We start from the raw sequence: 22,719 nt of genomic DNA, 5'->3' as shown, positions 1-22,719 counted from the left end.
GTGCACTGCCCAAGGGCGTGACCACCAGACCCCACAACCCCAGTGCTGTGATCAGATGTGACCTTCTCTTCTGCTGCCTTTTTGTTTTTTAATGTTTATTTATTTCTTAGAGTGCAAGCATGGGAGGGGCAGGAAGACAGGGAGACACAGAATCTGAGGCAGGTTCCAGGCTCTGAGGTGTCAGCACAGAGCCCGGCGTGGGGCTCGAACTCACAAACTGTGAGATTATGACCTGAACCGAAGTTGGATGCTTAACCGACTGAGCCACCCAGACGCCCCTCTTCTGCCACCTTTCAGCCACTGTGTTTGGCATTCCTCATAACCTGCAGGGCCTCCCCTCTGCCCTCCCCCGCAGGCCTCCCGCTCCAGAAAAGTAGGACGTGGGGCCGCCTGCTCCAGGGGAGCCCCTGGTCTGGGAGAAGGCAGTAAGAGGTGGTCTTATGCTTGAAATGACTGACTTTTGGCACCGGAAGTGACAGTGGTGATCCGCAGACCCATCCCTGTCACTTTGTGGCTGAGACATCGAAGCCATAACAGTTAAAGTGAGCTGTGCGGTCATATGTCAGTTGGGCAAGAGCTTAGAGCGGCACCCATGTTTTCCAGGCTTCCCATCAAGTGCTTTTTTTTCCCACGTATTACTTTGCCATTGGACAAACTCCGTCTGTGGAGAGTTACTGATACGAGAAGGTGATTTTTTGCGGCCATGTGGAGACAAACAGCCTTTTGAGAGCAGAAAAAATGTTGACTGGTGATAAAAGTAATGCTTCCTACCCCCTAATGAGTACTTACAGTTAAACTTTACTTCACATGGACAGGTTCTGTAATCCTGTGTGACAGCCTGTGAGGTAGATACTTTGATCATCCCCACTTCAGAGAAGTGAACTTCATTGTCCAAAGACACAGAGCTGGTCCATGGCCAGGGTGACAGCATTGAATGTAGACCCAGCTCCATTTTGCATCCTTCCTGCTTAGGACTCCCACATGGAAAAGACTGGTATTTGAAGGTGAGGGAAATCACCACATGCCAGGTGGGCCTTAGAACAAGGAGATCTAAATGGCAAAAGGAATGCCTCAGGCACAACCTCAAAAGTGACCATTTGGGTACAAAACCCCCATCGGGGCATGGGGAGGCTGGAGCCTGTTCCAGGGAGGGTAGGCCAGTGCCTGGAACACTTACCATGTGCCAAGCACTCTTCTAAGCTTGTTATTTATTTTAACTTAGTAGATCCTTACAAAAAGCCTGCGTGGTAGGTTGTATTGGTACCCCAGTTTACAGACACAGGAACTGAAGCACAGAGGCAGGTTTGTGCCAAAGTCACCATCTAGGAAGTAGCAGAACCAGGATTCAAATCCAGGCAGGCTGACTCCACACTGAATCGCCCCCTGGTGCAGCCTTTCTGGGGAGCTCAGTGGTCTAGTCGGGTGGAGCAGCCTGTGTTGTAGGAACTTTCAGATGCTGACTCTCGAGCCCACCCTCATCCTGTGAGGAAGCCTGAGAGACCCTCCCCCAAGCCCTGTCCAGCCCATATTTTATGTTGGAACCCAGAATTATCAGCCACCCTGCTCATGGAAGAGCTTGGCGTTTCACATGCAAAGAAAAGAACTTTCTCTGCCATATGTGGGTATCATCTCGTGAGGCTGGCGGTGATCGGGGCTGTGGGAAATGGCGTGCTGTCAGGAAGTCTGTTTGTTCTCACGCCTTCTGTGAGGTATGTTCCGACTTCTCAGGGAAGCTCCATTTTCTTACCCAGCCAGATACAGTTAATTTTTTTCCCCCCACGGATTCCCCCAGGCTTTCTTGCCTAGCACCTTTCTCTTACCGAGCCATGTGGGTTCTCAGTGAGTCATACACTCCAGCGGGCACGTGCTGGGGAGGAGGGTGGCAGGAGCCCAGTGTGGCGCTTGGAGCCCACAGCACTGGATGTGTGTAAACCAGGACAGGCTTCCTCTTTGCCAACCTTGTCTATCAGCCCTTACAGGGGAGAAGCTGGGAACAGAGGGTTGGGGCGTCTCTTCTCATAGAAGAGCACTTTTCCCTTTGTTTTTAAGCAGCCTGGCCCTCTGACACATTCTCTCTTTTCTGAGACATCCAGTTGAACTTTATCTCTGTTCACTGTGCCTCGCCATTGTTAGAAACCGTAACAATAAATCCCTGTTTCCAGAAAGAAAGTACTAGTTCATATGATCAAATACAAGGGTTCAGACTTCCAAAAACAGGGGGTTTTCTCTGACCATCTGGAACTTTGAGTCTGCATTGACTCCATCTAGGCTGCAGTGCGGGAAGCTCATCGGACCACTGCCACGGGCGCGTTCCTCCGTCACTGGGCCAGTTCGGTAATACAGGCCGAGGCTGTTGCCTGCATTTGAGGACTTCTCTGTCTCTGCAACTATCAGAAGCTGCTGGCAGCTGTATATTGAGCACACTTTTCCTCGAAGAGCGCGCATCCCTTTGGGAGCTACGCTTAAAAGCCCATCTGTTTTCAAAACAGTTTGAATTCTAAATATCTGGGGAATTCCTCTAGTTAATAAATGAAGACAGTTTAAACCTGCTTATGGTTTTGAATTTGGCATTCTCATTAGGGAACGTTGACAAATGCTGGATAGCTTGATGGCTGGCTATGAAATCAGTGAAATGGATAGTGTTTAATGACCTGGATGTGGAGGCAGTATGCAAATCTGTCTTGCTGATTTTTTAGATGTTTAAAAAAATCCAATGTTACAAATATGTACGTGTGTGCACATTCCTAATCACACAGTATAATTCATACGTCTTAAACGGACAAGAAGAGGAAGGCTCTAGAGAGGGGAGATTTCTGATACATGGAGTTATAAAGAGCCATGTTTGTGAACACCCACCTTGTACTTTCTATTCTTTATTGCATGTGTGTTCGGTGCATAAAGCTTTAGGCTGATGTCAGTTCCTTCTCCGAGCCCACTGGCATTCAGGAAGTGTGTGCACACAGGACAGGGTGGCTCAGACTGTAGGCGGCAGGTTGTGTCTTCAGGGTTGCCCTTAGAAATACGAGTATACTCTACAACAGATTTTGGCCCTTTTCTTTACCTCATTCAAAAACTTTTTAAAATTCTACCGCCGGGGCGCCTGGGTGGCTCAGTCCATTAAGCATCTGACTCTTGATTTGGGCTCAGTTCATATCATGGTTGTGGGATCAAGCCCCACACTGGGCTCTGCACTGAGGATGGAGCCTGCTTGGGATTCTCTCTCTCCCTCTCTGTCCCTCCCCCACTCACTTTTGCTCACATGGTGTCTCTCTCTCTCTCTCTCTCTCTCTCTCTCTGGAAATAAATAAGTAAACATGACAAAAGGTAAAATTCTACTGCTTAGCAATACTGGTTAGAAACAGAAGTGACTTCCGTGAGAATATAAAAGGTTTGAAAAGAAGGTGAGTAATGTCTTCGTCTCAGGGCAAATCCAACATTATTAGCCTCTTGGTTTCTAAAGATAGGGGCTGTCTTGCATCTTTAGGCCCGGTTCACTAATAATAACCTTTAGTGGGTATTTAGAAATACATCACTCCACAGAGAGCTCTGCAAGCAGAGTGGACGGCAGCTGGCAGCTTTGTGCTGTGCTCGTTTCAAGGGGATTCTGGGTGAAGTTTGCTGCCGTGGTGAGCTGCCCCTGCCCTGTGCCCTTCGGGAAGTTCCTGGGTGAAGGTTGCACCAGCAGGTGGGAACCTCTCCTCTGAGTCATGTAGCTGGCCTGTCCCCTTGGCCTCTAGGATGAGGTTTCTATGGCACTTCTGCTCACACCCATCACCTGCTTAGCGGCTGGTGGAACCTTGGCACCGAGGCCCGGCTTGAACATTAACCTCTCCTGTTTTCTTGTGTCAATAACACTGATGGGTGAGATTTTCAGGGCCAGTGGGAGTGCAAGGAAAGGAAAACTTTTTTTGCTGTTTTTTAACTACCAGTGACTATTTCCAGATTAACGTTTATGTCTAGCACTATTTACTGAGTTCATAAAACGATACCATATTGCTGTTAAGAACAACAAAAAAAGACTTGGTTCACAAAGAGACAATACCTAAACTAAAACAAGAGCTTTGTTTTTTTTTTTTTTAAGTAGGCTTCACACCCAGCGCAGAGCCCAGCGTGGGGCTTGAACTCGTGACCCTGAGATCAAGAGTCAGACGCTTAACCGACTGAGCCACCCAGGAGCCCCACGACTTTATTTTTAAAGTGACAGATATTCTCATGAGTTGTTGAAAGTCTAACTCCTGGAAACCACCAGTTTGCACCCAGCTGCTATCTCTGAAGTGACCATATTCCTAGAGGGAATATTCTGATTCTCATGGTAGAGATTACCTGAAAGAATTTAAAGTATGGTCATGGCTGTCGCTCTGTGGCTCACTGCTTCCACCTCTTGCATCACTGACTTTGCCCTCTCTCCCCTTTGGCTGTCCTGCCTTCTGGGTGGCCATTACTTCTTGTTCCACAGCCAGAAGCTCAGGGTCTGAGTCCTGCCCCGCCCAGTGCCCTCAAGGGTCTCTTGTCCCCTCTGTCAGTTGATACACTCACTCCTACCCTTTGGTTTCCAGTTCCTTGCAAAGACCTGCCCTGACGCTTCTTGCAGACAGGCCTCTGGGCAGCCCTCACCTTGATTTTGTGCCCACACCTGGTACCAGCTGGTCCTGCAAGGGTCTCCTGCACTGAGCGTGAAACCTACTTGGGACTCATTCATTCATCCATTCATTCATTTTCTCTTTCTCTCCCAAAATAAGTAAACATTAAAAAAAAAAATGCTGCTGTGGCCCAGCCTTCCCCTCAGGCAAAGGTCAGAGGTCCCCTGTGCTGAGGGAGCAGACTTCCTAGCTGTGGTCCCAGCCGGAGGCAGTGGAAGATGGCTGGAGCCACCCCAAGGGTGGAAGAAATAGAAGCAGGGAAGGGAAAGCTGAGGCAGCTCCAAGTGAGTCAGGGCTCTGGGGTGAGAGACCTCAGAGAAGCGCCTGATGTGGAAGCGATTCTTCAAGCTGGCCCTCTGAGTCACTTTGTAAGTGTCTGCATTTATTCAAAAGGGAATTTTTCTTCTGTCTTAGTACTTCCATTTATTAACCCTAAGATAAATATATTGAGAGGAAAATCGGTGTCGTAGCAGCTTACCTCACTGAATTGTACAGTGAGTACTTCTGAGATAGTTGCCAAGCTTTAACGTTTCTCATTTATCATCATTTAATCTTAGAAAGTTCTTTGGCACATGTGTGGTAGAGGATGGTGAAGTAGAATTTAACCTGGTGCCAAAGAGAGTCAGGACAGGCAGGCGCTCGGATCCCAGCGGGAGCACTGCCGTTGGAAGAGGTCAGGTTGTGCGGTGACCCTACAGTCTCAGCACCGGCAGTAACACGTTTGGTTTTTTTGCCCACACTGCATGTTTATCAGGGATCAAGGGCCCCCGCTTCGTGTTGTCAGGGACCCAGGCCGATGGGGCGGCCTCTGTCTGGGATCTTTTTGATCTCGTGGGAGACCTAAGGGAGCTGGAGAATAAGGCACCGGCTCATGAACTCTTCTGCTTAGAAGTGACACGTGTCACTTCTCACATTGGCTGAAGCCAGTCCTGTAGTCGGGCTTGATGTCTACAGGGTAGAAAAATAGAACCCTCCTGCAAGGAGAGACAGTATGTTTGAGGGAATAATACAGTCTTCCACAAAAGCTTTCACAGAAGCTTCTAGTCAGAATGAGACTCTTGTTCTAGTTGATTCTTGGGCTTTCTGCTGGTTTATGAGTTTGTGTGAGAGACTCAGAAGTAACAGATGGCATAATCCTCTCCATTTATCATGTTTGGTTTTTCTTAAGCTGTTGGAAGGGAACCTGGCCGATGGCATTGTATCTTGTGAACAGCATTGATTCTTTCAGCCTGTGTATGGAAAGGACTAGAAAGCCTGCAGTTGCTATAAGAATGAATGCCTGTGCTCCCCAGTGCTGGGAGAAGCTGTCCAGCTGTCCACTTAGACAAGCCAGAAGCCTGTTCCCTAAGGGTTATTTATTCTCAGAGTTGAGGCACTTAAACAGAGGGCACTTGGAGTCTCTCGTGTTCATTGGGCGTTCAGGAAGAAGGAAGTTATATATCTTGATTTTTATGTATAAGTTCTCCTGAGCTTTCTGTTCTCCAAACTTTGTTACTTTTCTCCATTAAAACACTCTTTCTCATTGATCGTGAAAAAACTAACGAGACTCACTTTAAGACTTATATTTTGCCTGTTGTCACAGAATTCATTATGATCTTGAAAAACACCTTCAGTTTAAAATTATGTACCATAGTGACATAAAAAAGGCAACTCTTGAAATTCAAGTTCTAATTCCATTGAAACAAATCAAAAACATTTGGACCCCACAGTATGTTCAGGGCATAAGCATATGGCCCCTGGCTTATAGGATGTGAGCTAGAACAGACTTCATGAGATTGGTTCTTCATTCCCTCCTGTTTGATAGAGTAGAAGACAAGTATGGAAAGACTTGGCTTCTAAAACTTTTTAGATGATGAGGTTTGTGCAAGGAAAAAGTTATGAAATAAGTTTGGTGGACTTCAGAAATCTTAAAGACTAGATCATCTAGAAAATAGGACCAGGCAAGTAGACCAGCTCCCTGTGGGTTCTGACGCCTCAGGGAAAAAGTGTAAAAGTCCATCTCTAGAAATGGGTGCTTGGCAAGCAGATGGACTGGATACAGAGGAGCGAGAGCGGGCATCAAGAAGGAACTGTGTGACTGGCCAGGAGCAGGGAATTAAGGGGCAAGCTTGACAGTAAGCAAGAGATCACTGGGTGCTCCAAGCCTAGAAAAAAAAAAAAAAAAGGCTTGTTCAGTTGCTTTTGGAGGGGCGGGGTCCTTGCTGCCCTGGGGGGTCCCTCAGGCAGCGGAGGCTGCTGAGAGGTCCAGCTGGAGAGGAAGGCGGCTTGTAGAGGAAGCCAGGGTGGGGTCAGGTAGTAACTGGAATGTTTGAACACTACCCAGGGCTTCTTGGGAAGTTCCTTGAGATTTCCTGGCATTTGGAGTGGCCATCTGAGCATGGGCTGAGTGGACAGCCCGACTCTGGACGAGGGGGATTTGACACAAGTTAGGGCCATGTGGTCAAACTGAAAGTTTTCTGAGGTAGTCCGAGACCTTCAGGGAGGTAAAGAAAGCAGCAAACGGCCTCCTGCTCTTAATAACCTGGGCGCCCTATGTTGCAATTTGCAGAATAGAGCTGACTGAAAACAATAGCTGGCTTTTGTATGTGGTCCAAACAAACTGTCAGGGCCCCAGGAGAGGCAGGGTCAAGGGCACTGTCCCTGAGTGTGTTCCCTCTGGCAAGTTGGAATCCATGGCCTGTCAGCTTGCCATCTTGGGGACACAGACTCGCATGAACCTTAAACAAAAATTCAGAAAAACAGCCAAAAATTAAGTAAGGTAGTTAATACTGTGACTACCCATCCAGATTGTAGAACATGGCTTACTCATTAGAATAGACCTTTGTAAATACTACAGGCATTAGCAATCTGTGTCATGTTGTGCCTCCAAATGTAAACGTTGTTCTATATGCAGGAAGCCTCTAGAAAAGGATTCTCACTGTTAACACTGCTGACATTGCCCCTTTTGTGGGGCTGGCCTGTGCACCACAGGCTGGTTAGCAGCATCTTTGGCCCACAACATGCCAGCAGCACACATTCCCGCCCCCCCACCCCCCCGCCCCACGTTTTGACCACCTTAGAATGTCTCCAGACATTACCATGTGCCGTCTGCAAGGGGGAGGGAGCAAAATCGTCCCTGTTGAGAAGCACAGTGTGACTTTTCCCAGTGGGGTCAGAGCTGAGCTGGAGGAGGTAGTGAGGAAAGGAGGGTGGCAATATCCTGGAGGATTTGAGCGTGTTGAGACTGTAACTCCAAGAACAATAGAATTCTTAGAGCATTTGGGCCCTCTTCTTAAATATTGTCAAGATGTTTACATTTCCCTAATCTGTGTTTTTGAGGGGGCAGCCAGGGCAGATGAGAGTTTGCAAAACCTCCTTTGGTAGCTGACTTTTTTTTTTTAAGTTTATTTTATTTTATTTTTGAGAGCAAGAGCAAGAGCGAGAAAGAGACAGAACCAGTGGGGGAGGGGCAGAGAGACAGGGGGACAGAGGATCCGAAGCAGGCTCTGCACTGATAGCACAGAGCCTGATGTGGGGCTCAGACTCATGGACCATGAGATCATGACCTGAGCCAAAGTTGGACACTTAACTGACTGAGCCACCCAGGTGCTCCCAACTGTTTTTTTTAGGTCATGCCAAGTGCTGATCTTTTTGTACCGGCACTATCCATCCATTCTGCGAGCTGCTTTTGTGCTCTGAAGAGAAGGTCCTGAATGTTTGAGCTCATTCGCGCTGTGAATGCAAGGACCATTGGACAACATGTGAACGGGGAAGCAGCTTCTGTCCCTGTAGAATCATTGTTCCAGAGACGTCTGTGACGCCACGAGCTGTGTCAAAGACAGGTCATCTGGCTCTATCCTAACGAGCCAGGCCAAGCTCTTCCTGACCTCTTCTTCTCTTTGGCCCCTTCCCCAGCTCCAAGATACCAGCGACCTCACCGAGTGCAAGGCTTCCTCCCAATGGAGTCTTAGACTTTACTGTGTAAAGAATCACCTGGGGGGTTGTTACAAACACAGTTTCTGGTAACACCTCCAGAAAGTTTGATTCAGTGTGTGGGGATCAGGAACTTAGGGTTTTTAAAACAGGTGGCCTACATCTCCCTCTAGGAGGTGGAAGGTGGTCCAGGGACCACCCAAGAGGCAGTCCCTAGAGGGACTTTCCAACTTATGGAAGGCAAAAGCACAGAAACTCTACCCACCTAATCCTCTTAGGCTTCCAGAAGACACTGGGATGGAGACCATATTGCCAGAGAAACCACCAGTGACGTGGGAGCAAAATACAATCTGCTCGGAACTGTATTGATTCTTTGGGTCGCATGGGTCACTGTAGTAAATTTATTATGTAGTCATATGATCATGTGATTCATATGATGACGTGTTATCATTTAATCACATGACAGTGATTAATAATAGCTAACGTATGTTAAGCACAATGAACGGGAAGATATGCTGATTATTCTCCATATGCCATCTCCTTTAATCCTCATGGCCGCCTTTGGAAGAAGATGTTGCTTTCTTTTTTTGCAGATGAGGAAACTGAGGCTGGCGGAGGTTAAATCTAAATAGCCTGCCCGGACACACAGCTATTTAGTGGCAGAGCTGAGATTGGATCTTGAGTCCGTGTACAAAGCTCTTAAGACACTCTCACAGTTTAGTGGCCTCTGCTCAACCTGGCATTGCCAGCACCTGATGCTCCCTCCAGACTGGCTGAGGGCAGGGGTGGTAGGAAGAGAGCAAGGCCGGAGGGAAGCTTCAGGGAGCCCAGATCTGTCCTTTTTGAGAGGGAGGGCTCTGAAGTTAGAGGAAAGATGCCCCCTCCTTCTTTCATGCAAAACCCAGGCTCTGTTGGCTCAAGTCAATCCTCCTGGCAAGGGCTCTTCAGAGTTGTGTCTTACTCCCCAGGTTTGCAGGTATTTCTGTGTTTTCATAAGTAGTATATAAAATGTGGTTCCATTTCAAAGAAACACAGCAAATATTTCTTAGAAGTAAAATCCCTTCGGTAAAGAGCTTTAAGCTTCTGGGATGGCTGGGATGGCATTTCTTAAGACAGGGCTTCTCAGCAGTGGCTTCAGAACTCACCCAAGGAGCTCTTTGAAACATACAGAGCTCACCCAGCCAGCCTTTTGCGTGCTCCCTCATCAGAATTCTGGTTGTTCAGGGCCAGAGAGGATCCTGGGTATGTTGTGTGTCTGTCTTTTTTTTTTAAGTTTATTTTTTAAATTATTTTGAGAGAGACAGAGACCGCAAAAGTGGGGGGAGGGCAGAGAGAGAGAGGGAGACAGAGAACACCAAGCAGGCCCCGCACCGCCAGTGAGAAGCCCACTGTGGGACTCAAACTCATGAAACCGCGAGATCACGACCTGAGCCGACACCAAGAGTCGGACACCTAAGTGACTGAGCCACCCAGGCGCCCCTGTCTGTCTTGCTTTCTATATATGTATGTGTATAAAGATACACACACACACACACACACGTACATATTCATGTATGTCTATTTATGTATAAAATTATTCTGATTCTGAGGTATAGCTCAGTATTGTTCCTCCCAAATGTGATATAGCAGGAATAACAAATACAGCATCACCTACAAAGAAGTCTCACCAAAATACTTAAGGTGATTCTAAACTAGCCTTTAGATTTAACCTCGTTTCTATAAAGCAGGGGATAGAGAACAACTTTAAATGACAGCCTGAGGATATAGACAAATCTACATTGTTGGGTATTCTAGAATACAAATGGCCCGGTATCCTCAAAAAAAAAAAAAAAAAAGTCAGTGTCAAGGGAAACAATGCAAACAGGGTTAGAGGTGAAAGGACTATTTTTTACTAAAAGAAACTACAGACACAAAGCCAAATGCAGCATGAGTCTTGACTGAGTCATGGTTTTAAGAAAACAGCTGTAAAAAATGGGGCAGGATAGGGAAATTTGAGTGTGCACTAGGCTTTGGATATAAGGGAGGTATTGTCAGTTTTTTGGGGTGTGTTAATTTTATTGTGGTTTTGTAGGAAAATGTCTTTATTTTTAGGAAGTGTATTACAGTGTTTAGGGTTCAAGTGTCAAGATATCTGTGGCTTGTTTTCACATGGCTCAGGAAGAAAAAGGCCGAGTGGTAGAGTGAGGCTGTATACTGGCGTTGAATCTGAATGTTCATAGTCTCTTCTTTTCAGCTTGTATCTCTGTTTGACGATTTCCATAATGAAGTAGCAAAAGAGAACCAGGGTGAACAAGCAAGGTGAACAAGCAAAACTCTGTCCTGGCCTTTGCTGCTCTAGTAACGGGGGCATGCTCTGGTGATGTGCGCCTCGCAGTGAAGTCCTTTCCCTCGGCTTCTTCATTTCTGTTGTGGTTTCCTGACCAGCCGGCCCAGGGCGATCTTGCTTCACCCGTACCTTCTTCCCTTCTTACTGACAGCAGGAAGCTGAGAAAGACAGGACCCTGTGGTGGAAGGTACAAACCCAGCTGGGCTCGGCTTACTAAGATCCTTGTTTTATTTATTTATTTATTTATTAATTTAATTTTTTTTTTCAACGTTTATTTATTTTTGGGACAGAAAGAGACAGACCATGAACGGGGGAGGGACAGAGAGAGAGGGAGACACAGAATCGGAAACAGGCTCCAGGCTCTGAGCCATCAGCCCAGAGCCTGACGCGGGGCTCGAACTCACGGACCGCGAGATCGTGACCTGGCTGAAGTCGGACGCTTAACCGACTGCGCCACCCAGGCACCCCATCCTTGTTTTAAAGATGAGGGCTTTGAGGCACCCTGGGTGGCTCAGTTGGTTAAGTGTCTGACTCTTGATCTTGGCTTGCATCATGATCTCATGATTTGTGAGATCGGGCCCCATATTGGGCTCTGTGCTGACAGTGCAGAGCCTGCTTGGGATTCTCTCTCTCCTCTCTCTGTCCCCACCTCCCTGCCCCTACTCATGCTCTCTCAAAAAAAAAAAAAAGTTGAAAAAGTTTATAAATATGAGGGCTGTGTGTATATAATATATATATATTATGTGACTTCCATAGCCAAACCATTAATCAGTTTCCCCTTGTTCTGCATTCTGACTGTAATATTGCTGCAGGTTACTGTAGGTTTCTGCAGGATTCTCTTTTTGGTTGTTTTTGTTTTCTTCTTATTGCTTGCTAAGAGGCTTTACTCTGTGGGCCTTTGTGATAATCATAGCATCATTTTCAGAAAGTCAGAGGACCGTCCAGATTATCCATGACCATCAGGGAAATGATGGTAAACTCAGCCGTCCTGGAGTGGAAATGTACTTAGTGGCCTATGGAGAGAAGACTTTTACATGGGATGTCAATTAAGTGAGTTTTGGAGAAGCAGGGATTACAGGGAATAGCAGTGGATAGCATATTGAGGAGCTCTGTGCTGGAATCCCGACAGTTAACAAGATCTACAAGGAGGATCTGTTTCCCCTTTGCTGTGGATTTTGTCCCAGCAGGTGCCTGTCCTTGCACATGTGACATGACCAAACTGGGATGCTGTACAGAGCATAGACTTGATGCCTTTCCAGATTGTCCGTTGTGCCATCGACCTGAGGACTTTTCTTGGATGCACAGGAAAGCCAGTCAGTCAGCCGTGCGTAGCATGGCTATTCTACTTATAGTAGTAATTAGCAAACTTGGCTGGAGAGACCAAAGCATGTTATCTCCCTATTCCAAACAGAAGAATAAAATCCTCATTCCAGCCACACTGGCATGGGTGTGAGAATTTGGTGCAGTAGATAGGGGATTGTTGTGGCATGGATGGACAGAGAACTATGTTTTGTGAACTTAAGCACATGGCTCCCTAAATAATTCCGCCCTAAATGTGGCATGGACCGTTTGCTAAGCCTGAATGTGCCGCTTTCTGTTCTCCCAAAGTTTCACATCCTTTCTCTTCAGAAATAGCAGTCTGATTGCGGGCCTGACTCTGAGCCAAGTTTGCTGACCAGCACAGTGGACATTTGGCACGTTCATTACAATCCAGGACACCTGAGAGGTTGCAGCAGAGTCCTGAGGCTCTGCAAGAGGACAAACACATAGAGGGTTTATATTCACATTGAAATTTTCCCATTCAACAGAAGAGGAGCAAGGATTGAGATCAGCTGGCACATCAGTGAGCTAGTTGTCTAATCAAATGGAAAGACTTTGTAGAAGCCTGGTCTTCTCCTCATGGGCTGGCTTTCCACCTGTTGATTCAAAGCATCTGTGAGCCTGGCTGGCGGGCAGGTGGGTGCAGCTCATGGGGCCTCCGGGAGTCATCAGGGGCTTGTTTCTTGTTCTCATTCACAATGATTGTTTCATTCTAAACAATCTCCCCCAAAGCTTTTTTGTGTTGGTAACTCTTTTCTCAAAAGGCATTTCTCTGTGTGGTATTTGGGGTCGAGTGGGGGTGAGATCAACGAGTGGGAGTAGATTCTGCTTCTGGCCTCATGCTAATTTATTTCACAGTTGAGTTTGGCAGCAGGGTAGGCAGTGGGGAAGTAGGAAGACCAGGACCCTCCCAAGAAGCCCACCGGGGAGGCTGACACGAGTGACCTCCTCTGTCTCTAAATAGCCTGTGCTCAATCTTTGATTGTGTGTAAATAGCCAAGTTTCTGTGATGGGCAGAGCACTTCCAGCAGTTAAACTGGTATCTGATCAGCGTCCTCCATGTTGGAGGAAAGGCTTCTAAGGGAAAGGAGTTGCTATTTAGTGAGTGTTTATTCTGCCAGACCCTGAGGTCTAACAGATTCTTGATAGTTTCTCGAAGCAATACTGTGAAGCGGGATACTTTACTGTTTCCATGTAGATGAGGAAAGCTGCAGCTCTGAGAACTAGGCATCCACATGGCCAGTTGGTGGTGGGGCTGTTTTTGGAACCCAGACCTGATGGACTCCAAAACTTTTGGGGTGAAACGCACTTCTCCCTTCCCCAGCGCTCAGGAGAGCTGCGTTACACACACACACACACACACACACACACACACACACACACACACACTGACAGTCATTAATGGCCTGTGTTTTTAGTACTGTGCTAGGTAATTTCCCCAAACAGCATCTTGTGTAACTGTAATGACCTGAGGATTTTTAAATGTACTGTGTTTTATGAGATAAGTAGTTCTCTGTCGCTACACCTTGTCAACCAGCATGGTGTAGAAGCTTTGAAGCTTTGACTCTGGGCTTCCTTCTTTCCCCACTTGCCTTCCTCTTCAACATCTCGTGGCCCCACCCCACTGCCAGCATGCCAGAGGGCTCTTTGTGGTTCTTGTGCTGTTGACGTGACCTCAGTTAATAAGATCTCATCACTCAGAACAGAGCCTTGCACCCAGATGTCAGATGTGAACTGTGCGATTCTTTCTGACCTTGGAGAAGGGGTAGCAGATGGGGCTGCCGGTGACCACTGTACCCCTGTTTCAGGGTTCAGGCCCCTCTGAAAGAGGTTTGAGCTGTTAGAGCAAAGCCCTCTGGTTATGAAGCCATTTGTCCCTGGGAACAGAATGAGCCCTTGTGAGACCAGAAACAATGGGCATGTTGAGTTGCAGACCTGGGGTGAATCAAAGCTCAGGCAGAGGCGCATGGGATGAATTGGGACAGTTCAAGGAACACATTCTTCATACGCAAGTTTCTGTTGTCAACAAGTCCACTCAGTGGTAATGACACTTAGTCAGTGGTCATTCATGCCTCTGTTTTGAATAATTTCCCCAAATGAGTAAGTCATGAACTCTTCAAGGTTTTCTTTTCTTCTTCTTGAGTTTTAATTAGTGTAGTTTTTTTGGTCCAGAAATCACCCTGTGAGAAATGAATAAAAATAAGTTTGGGGAGCAGTGTTTTGTAATTTTTCAGAGCATTGTTTCCTTTTGTATCCTGATGCACCTATGAAGCTGATACTCTTGTGTCTGTGATACTAATTTGATTCCCAGCAATACAAGTGGGTGTTGCTACTCTCTATCTTTAGCCAAAATCTTTTGGTGCAAGTTTGTCAAAACTTAGCTCATTTAGTACCAAGACAGCAGGCAGAGGGTCCCGTAAGCTCTATAAAAACATAGCCAGTCTGTTGGCAAGGTTGACTGGAAGGCCCATCTAGTTGTTGCTGGATCTCCCTGCTGTTTGACGTTTTCGAGTGAGAGATGATGGAGCAGGAGCCACACATCCCAAGGGTGCAGCAGCTCGGGCACGAGCTCCTGTGCCAAAGGGTGCGCCTGGGGTGGGTGCGGGAACGGGCACTGGCCTGGAGTTGTGCTGCTCGGAGATAAGGGAACCAGCGCGGTGCGAGAGCACGGGAAGGGACGACTGGAAACAAAGAAAACCAGTTAAGTGCGCTGCGAACGGCGGCTCCGGCCCCGGATCGGCTACAGCTGGGTTCTGTCGGAGGATGGAGGTCGGAGTGGCGGCACCGGCCGGGGAGGGCGGGGAAGGGCGGCCGCGCGGGAGCAGCCTCTTGGCCAGCGCACTGGGGCTCCGGGACCCGCGAGTCTGCTGGCGGCGCCGCCGCGGGGCGGAGCCTGGGCGCTGCTAACCCCCCTCCTCCCTTCCCTCCCGTAGGTGAGGCCGCGCTCGGAGCTTTGACATGGCAGCATGACGGCCCCGGCCCGCGCTGCCACAGGCCGGCCAGAGGGAGCCCCAGGCTGTGGGAGTGAGCGCCCGGAGCAGCGACTTCCTTCTGCGGCCGCCTGAGCCTCCTTCCCCCCCCGGCCTGCTTTTATTATTCACCCCGTGGACTCCTGACTTTTCCGCCTGGAACATCAATATGTGTCATGTTATTGTCACCTGTCGCTCGATGCTCTGGACCCTCCTGAGTATTGTGGTGGCTTTTGCAGAGCTCATCGCCTTCATGAGCGCCGACTGGCTGATTGGAAAAGCCAAGAGTCGCAGCGGCGCCGCGCCCGACGACCAGAGCGGAGGCTCGTCGGAGCCCTACCACCCGACCTTGGGCATCTATGCCCGCTGCATCCGCAACCCGGGCGTGCAGCACGTGCAGCGGGAGACGCTGTGCGGGCCCTACGCAGAGAACTTCGGCGAGATCGCCAGTGGCTTCTGGCAGGCCACGGCTATTTTCTTGGCCGTGGGCATCTTCATTCTCTGCACGGTGGCCTTGGTGTCCGTCTTCACCATGTGTGTGCAGAGCATCATGAAGAAAAGTATTTTCAACGTCTGCGGGCTGCTGCAAGGAATCGCAGGTAAGCGTGCAGGGAAGAGGGAGGGGACCCGGGCACCGGGCATCGCATGTGCCGCGCACCCCCTGCTGCATTCCTTTCCTGCCCGTTTTGAAGACCGGCTTCTGTCCAGATTTGCTGTGTAAAGAGTGTTCCCGCGCAACAGGCGTGTGCTCCCCTCATCGCTCCCGTTTCCCTGTTACACTGTCCCCTGTTCTGTATTTCACGTATTTCTTCATTGCTTATTTCCTTGGGTTCTAAGCCGTTGGATTTTGTTTGAGTAACTTCTCCTGGTTTTTGCTTTTCCCGTTAAATTAAAAGCATGCTTTCCACATCAGTGCATCCCCTTTTGGAAACATGGTGTGAGAGGCCCACCTGCAGCAGGCGCTCTGTGCTGGGAAGGAATGTGAGTGTGGGGCGTTCGTTCCAAGGCAGTGAGCCTGGTCCTGCCACCCGCCCAGCCCCATCCCCAACCGCAGGATGATTTCAGCTTTAGGAGGAGAAGCTGCAGGCTGGGAAGGAATTAGTATCAGCTGCTCTGTGTTTAATAATGTTCTGGTTTAAATTGTCTGTCTCCTGGAGCCTGACAGAACGTTCTCTGCATTCGGATCAGAAAATACAAACTAAGTGTTCCACTTTCAGGGAATTTCTCACTAATGAGCTTGTTAGAAACTGGTGGAAAGAAAAGTGATCCCAGAGGGGCAGCTGTGAGCTGCGAGAAAACTTCAATACCCACTAGCACTTTCATAGCCTTTCCCGTAAGGGTTTGAAAGGTGGATCCTGAACGGAGAGGGTGTCAATCAGTCTGTCTAGGCTCAAGGGCTTTGTTCTGGTTGGCAGAAATACACACACATAGACACAGATGGGGCAGTTTGTAGACATCCTCGAGGAACTAAAGGAATAGAGTCGTGCTTTGACTTTTCAGGGAAAAAAAAAATCACTTTTTGAATGATTACAACCAAAGAATTTATTCATCTGATCTCTAACAGGAGAACAGTAATCCACCTGCAACCCTAACTGAAGTGCACAGGTGACTCATCCCCCAGCAAATCCTAAAGCTTTGTATGCGGGACTCTTGGATGGTGAAGAGAAACACGGAGCCTGGTGTCCAGGCCTGTAAAGAAACAGACCCCAACTGAATTAACTCTAGTCTGCCTAATTGAGCTCAGCAGGGCTGGCTTCCAAATCAGCAGATCAGACAACAGTTAGGTTCCAAACAACTGATAGGTTCATGTTTTCTGTTTCTCCTATCTTAGAGGAGCCCACATATATATGTGTGTGTGGAGGTTGGTAGATAAGGGGCCTAGAGAAACAAATAGACGACCTGCTCCCCAGTCCTGATCTGCCTGCATTGGGGATACTCTCAAGGCCTTCATCTCTTGATCTGAGAGGAATAGCCTTACCACGAATGACTCAGGCACTCCTATGCACTCACAGAATTTGGGAGACCAGGATTCTGATTCTCAGTTTTGCTTGAGATCAATGTGCCACCTTGCTGGACTTTTGCATTCCTCTTCTCAAAATCAGGGAGATTGCAGGGTGCCTGGGTGGCTCAGTTGGTTAAGCAGCCAACTTGGCTCAGGTCATGATCTCACAGCTTGTGAGTTCGAGCCCCGCGGTGGGCTCAGTGCTGACAGCTCAGAGCTGGGAGCCTGTTCCGAATTCTGTGTCTCTGTCTCTCTCTGTCCCTGTCCCTTTCATGCGTTCCCTCTCTCTTTCTCTCTCAAAAACAAATAGACATTAAAAAATTTAACAAAAAAATAGGGAGATTGGAAAATATGACCTTATCTTCGATTTTTGATTCTGTGAAGCTCATTATCCCCTTTTTGATTCACTTCTGGAATCTGCAGTTCATCCCCTTCAGCTTGGTGTTTTACCTCCCAGAAATGTTAAATCAGATTCATCTTTTCTTGTCAGAGAAATGCCCCTCCTTTACTGCCGTGGGACACACAGTGCCTCAGGCAGTGCACACATGTGCATATATGCCGTGTATATCTTAAAACTTTGGCTGAGAACTCTTACCAAAGGCTTTTGAAAAGCCAGAATAAACATGTAGATGAAGGGAAGGCAGCATACACAATTCATTAATCCTGGCTAAGCGCCCTGGTTGACCAGAGAAGTGGATTTCTGCGTAAATTTTCCTTACTATGTTGTGCTTCCTCATCCTTGATGATTCATGCCTTTACTCTGAATTTTATCGAAGCCCTGGTATGCAGGCAAAACTCCTGGCTTATCGTCCCTAAGAATGCTTTTCATCCTGAGAAACTTAGTGCCTTCTAGCAAATCAGTGGCCATTTATAGTACGAGTGGGGCCTCTTGGAGTGGGGGAGGGAGTTACACCACAAGCTGTCTTTTACACTCATTCAGAAGCAACCTGTAGATACCCTTTCAGTCTTACTGTTTACGTGCAGTTTTTAATAAGGTGTTAGTCCAGCAAATTTGATCTCTAAGAATGAGGGTTGGTCCAACACATCTTTTGGTGCTCGTTTGCTATTTCACATAGATGGCAAGAAGATTCATTCTGGCACAAAGACCAGTACGTATCTTAGGGATTATTCATACACTCCAGTTAACTACTCCTGACTTTTCTCTTTCTGGCTGTGTCAGGCCTCTGGGAAGGATGGTTGAAAAGAAGGAAGTAGGAGCATACCTGAGGTGCTAGTCTGTTTGTCACCTGTCCAATTCCCAAAGTCTAGATTTTCTAAGAGAACTTTCTCCCCATCTTTATCGCTTATGTTCCCCGTGCATACACAGAGCACCCCAGAAAGTCTGAAATTACTTAAAAATTGGAATTGGCAAGCGGCCGGGATTCCTGTGTAGTCAGACTACCTCTCCAGGGCCTACCGATCTAAGGCTAAGAACTGAAGTACAGGAAGTAGTTTGTTTTCTCCTGCCAGCATGGCAGCGCCCCTCTTGGAGCAGAAATCACGGGGAAGATGGACCAAGCACTCAGCAGGCGACTCCCTCATGTTTCAGGGCAGGCGGCACATCTGTAAGGGATGCTCAGTGGGCTCTTCCCTTCCTCGTGGAGGTCTCTACCAAGTAGTTCAAGGCGGCATCCACGGCAGCCATGGTCCTTGAATCTACAGCTGAGAAAGTTGCCCCCCCCCCCCCCCCCCCCCCCCCCCCCCCCCCCCCCCCCCCCCCCCCCCCCCCCCCCCCCCCCCCCCCCCCCCCCCCCCCCCCCCCCCCCCCCCCCCCCCCCCCCCCCCCCCCCCCCCCCCCCGTGTCTGAAACCGCTGACTTGCTTTCTCTCCTGTCAGCCAGTATGTGATAGCATCTGCTCAGCCCCAGCCCCAGCCTCAGCCAAGGACTTGTTGCAGCTGTGAGCATCAGTCTTTCCCCTCCCCACAACCCGTTTCTCAGCCCTGGATCTATGTGATGTTGGAACAAACGGTGAGAAAGGAGCTGTTGCCAGGGCAACAGAAGCATTCTTGGAAAATCGACTCACACCGTGTTTGTCCTTACAACTTTCATTTTGGCAAAAGTGACACTTTGGTAAAATATAACTAGAAGAAAAATGACAAGCTATTGTAAGCGTGTTCCTTTGTTACGACTAATTTTAAAGAATAAACGGGCCTTAGATTTTTGTGGCCTCATTGCCTATAGAAAGTGTAACATAAATCATCAAAATCTGGATATTTTGAACTTAGAAGTGGGTGTGAAAGAATTTGCTGTCTCAGTGGAAATCTCAAAATCTCATTTACTTAAAAATAACAATCAAATACACGTATTGACTATTAAGTTAACCCAGATACAGGATTTGCCTTCAAGGTCTAGCCTACTGGTGGGCACCAATCTGACACCTCCGAAATCCCTATGCACAGATGCCCTTGGTGTTCAGTTTTCCAGTCCCAGCAGCGATTAGACGTCAAGCCTCACCTGCTCCTGGGTCAGTCCTGACCTCCCTTACAGTGGCTGTGAAATGTCTAGTGATGTACCTCATTCTCTAAACCTTTTTTCTCACTTATAAAATGGGTATAATAGTAGTACAACCCTCAGGGTTTTTTGTGGATGAAATTAGATAATGTATGAGAAGAAAGGCTTAAGCACAGCTGGCACACGGTAAATAATAAGTGATAGTTCTTTGGCTACTAAAGTGTGTCTGCTTTCTTGGCAGGTTTTAGTATTTTTTTATGTTTCCTAGAAATGCTGCCTTTTTTTTTTTTAAGTATTCTTTTATTTATTTTATTTTGAGAGTGAGAGAGACGCAGTGTGGAGGGGGCAGAGAGAGAGGGAGAAAAAGAGAATCCCAAGCAGGCTCTGCGCTGCCAGCACAGAGCCTGAAGTGGGGCTTGAACCCAAGAACCGTGAGATCATGACCTGAGCCGAAACCAAGAGTCGGACGCTTAAAACTGACTGAGCCACTGAGGTGCCCCCTAGAAATGCTGCATCTTAAGGAATAGTGGTATTTACTTTAGTCCTCAGAATTGACCTTGTTCTCTCGCAGTCAAACATGACCGTGTCGTATAGGGCCGCTCCCTGGCCCGTTCCTAGCCTGCCTGTATCAGGGCTGAAGAGCGTGTAGAGCAGTCCTGTGGCATTGGTGTGACTACGGGTGTTCTTGGGGCTTTTTTTTTTTTCTTCTTTTTTCTTTTTAAGCAGGAGATAGCAGTTGAATTGACAGGAAAACCAAGAACTTCTCCTCCTCTTCCCGCAGACACACACAGTCTGTAGTTCCTTCCCTTTCTGGCGTCCGCTTCGAGCAATGGAGCCTTGACTGCAGGTGCCTTTGCAGGCTCCCCCCACAGAGTAACTCACAGGCCGACTGACTGCGTGTCCCTAGGTGAGGGCTTGTTTGGCAGAGCCAGCAGCACACATCAGGCCCTCGTCCTCTGGGATTGATTACAAAGGCTGGGCACGCAGCCGGCAGGGTCGTTGCTGCCAGCTTGTCTTCCTTAGGTTGTGACCTGGATGTAATCCATAATGAAACCATAGAATGCAAAGATCCAGGTTTTCCATGACAGCATCGAGCGGTTTGTTTTTAGAAACGCATGGAGGGCTCTCTTGGAAGTCCATGGAATCCCCAGTGACTCAGGTTTGGGACAGAAGCCATTAAAATGAGCTCAGGATTTGGCTCACTTGCATTGGCTTGGACCGTTCCACTGGCGTCGCCGTGAGGGTTGGACTAGCACATGAGCTGCGGGGCCTGGCTGCCTGCTGTCTTTTCAGTCTTCCCTCATCTGCTTGTTTGCTCCTTTGTGTCTGGTCGGCCCTCACGCTCTGTACTCCCGTAGCCCTCTGTCTGTCTACATCCATTTCAGTCCTAGAGGATCGCCTCGGCAAGCTGCCCCACCAGTCTGACCAGATAGATGGCTGTGGGGCTGACCTCTGCCTGCGCTGGGCTGGCAAAGAGGGTGTGCTCATGGGAGTCGCTCTCTGTCGCCATGGCTCAGCACCTGGGGGGTGCAGGCTCAGCTTTCTGGGAAATGAGCAGTGGCTGAGGATGAAGGAGGACGATATGAAAAAAGGGAAAGGAGTAAAAGAAGAATCGGTGAGAGCAGACAAGGAGAGGGTTTTACCTTTGCTGCTTGTGGAATTGCTTTGTCGTAAATCAGAATGGATGTGCAAGTATGGATAGGCATCTAAAATAGACCATGATCATTAGCTAGGATTTGGTATTCCCACGGTTATTTTTGGCAGGGTGAACAGTAACCTTAGCATCAAGAAGATAACCATGACTCACCCCAATCTCAGCATCCATTCTGACTTATCCCGTGCTCTACCCATTCACTTCTGGGCCAAAAAGATCAGCCATTGGAGAGGAGAAAAATAAGAACGGGGACTTAGAAAGCATAGGGAGAGGGGAAGCGATTCCTGGCTCTCACAGAGACCTTGTCCCGTAGTTTCACACCTGGAAAATTAACCTGGCTTTCTCCACGAAAGTAGTGTGACCCTGATTATCCAACTTCAGAATAACCTCAAAGAAAAGGCATGAGGAAAATAGAGGAAGCATCCCCTGCTTTTCCTTCTTAGAACAAGGCACTGGAAGCTTCTGGCCATCAAAAGGAGGCTCTCCATTCTGGCTCTCCAGACAGAAAGTGCCAGAGGTTGGGTCTAGCAGCTCTATGTCTGAAACAATTTAAGAAAACCATCGATTATGACATATGTACTCATTCATCAATCTCTGGTAATCCCTTGGTGAAAACTGAAGAATGCAGAAATGTTCTACAGCAGGGTAGAATTAAATTTCAATTCAAGGAGCTTTTATGGGATGCCTAGTAAGTGCAAAGACCAGGTCTACAGTTTTTGAGTTTCTGATCCCCAGCCATATTAGTCTTTGTTTTACAAACTGTACCCTAGATAAGCAAAATGTGTGTGTGTGTGTGTGTGTGTGTAAAGGGAACAGAGAACTCAACCATATTGTTAGATACAGAAAACAAGCAAAAAAAAGACCAAAAAAACCCCAAAAACAAAAACAAAACTATTCCCTAAAAGCAAGTGGACCAAGCAGACACCTAATTTGAATAAATGTAGGAACTGGGATCTGTTTTTGAAGAATATATAGGATCCTGCCCGAGTACATAATGGGAAAACAGGCAAATTTGAAGCACTGTTAACACTGAGAGGTTTTTGAGTCAGGGATGGCTTCCCAGGGAAAACAACATCTTAGCTGAAATCTTAAGAATGAGATGGAAATAGGGGCACCTGGGTGGCTCAGTCGGTTGTGCGTCCGACTTCAGCTCAGGTCATGATCTCATGGCTCGTGGGTTCAAGCCTCACATCGGGCTCTGTGCTGACAGCTCAGCACCTGGAGCCTGCTTCAGATTCTTTGTCTCCCTTTCTCTCTGCCCCTCCACTGCTTGTGCTCCTCTCTGTCTCTCTCAAAAATAAGTAAACATTTAAAAAAGTTAAAATCAGTTGGAAGGTCTGGAAGAAAATTGCAAATTCTCTTAAAACTCAGATATAGCAATTGATGCATATATAAAATGTGGAAAGCCGTTTGCCATGGCAACCACTTAATTACAGATGTAAAT

At 47.9% G+C, this 22,719-nt stretch overlaps 1 protein-coding gene across 3 annotated transcripts in view; it reads left to right on the top strand.

The window, feature by feature from the left end:
• The window catches only part of LHFPL2 (LHFPL tetraspan subfamily member 2), a 165,795-nt gene that overhangs the window by 124,317 nt on the left and 18,759 nt on the right, over nucleotides 1-22,719 (top strand). For all 3 annotated transcript variants that reach the window (XM_043592734.1, XM_043592739.1, XM_043592725.1), the window contains one exon: nucleotides 15,132-15,766. In XM_043592734.1, coding sequence (XP_043448669.1) covers nucleotides 15,337-15,766 — 430 coding nt within the window. In that variant the 5' untranslated portion in view covers nucleotides 15,132-15,336. The remainder of the gene's footprint in view (nucleotides 1-15,131; nucleotides 15,767-22,719) is intronic.

This window comes from Prionailurus bengalensis, chromosome A1, assembly GCF_016509475.1.
Source record: "Prionailurus bengalensis isolate Pbe53 chromosome A1, Fcat_Pben_1.1_paternal_pri, whole genome shotgun sequence".
NCBI classification, from domain to species: domain Eukaryota; kingdom Metazoa; phylum Chordata; class Mammalia; order Carnivora; family Felidae; genus Prionailurus; species Prionailurus bengalensis.
Note: the sequence above shows the minus strand (reverse complement) of the source record. Positions and strands in the feature narration are given on the sequence as shown.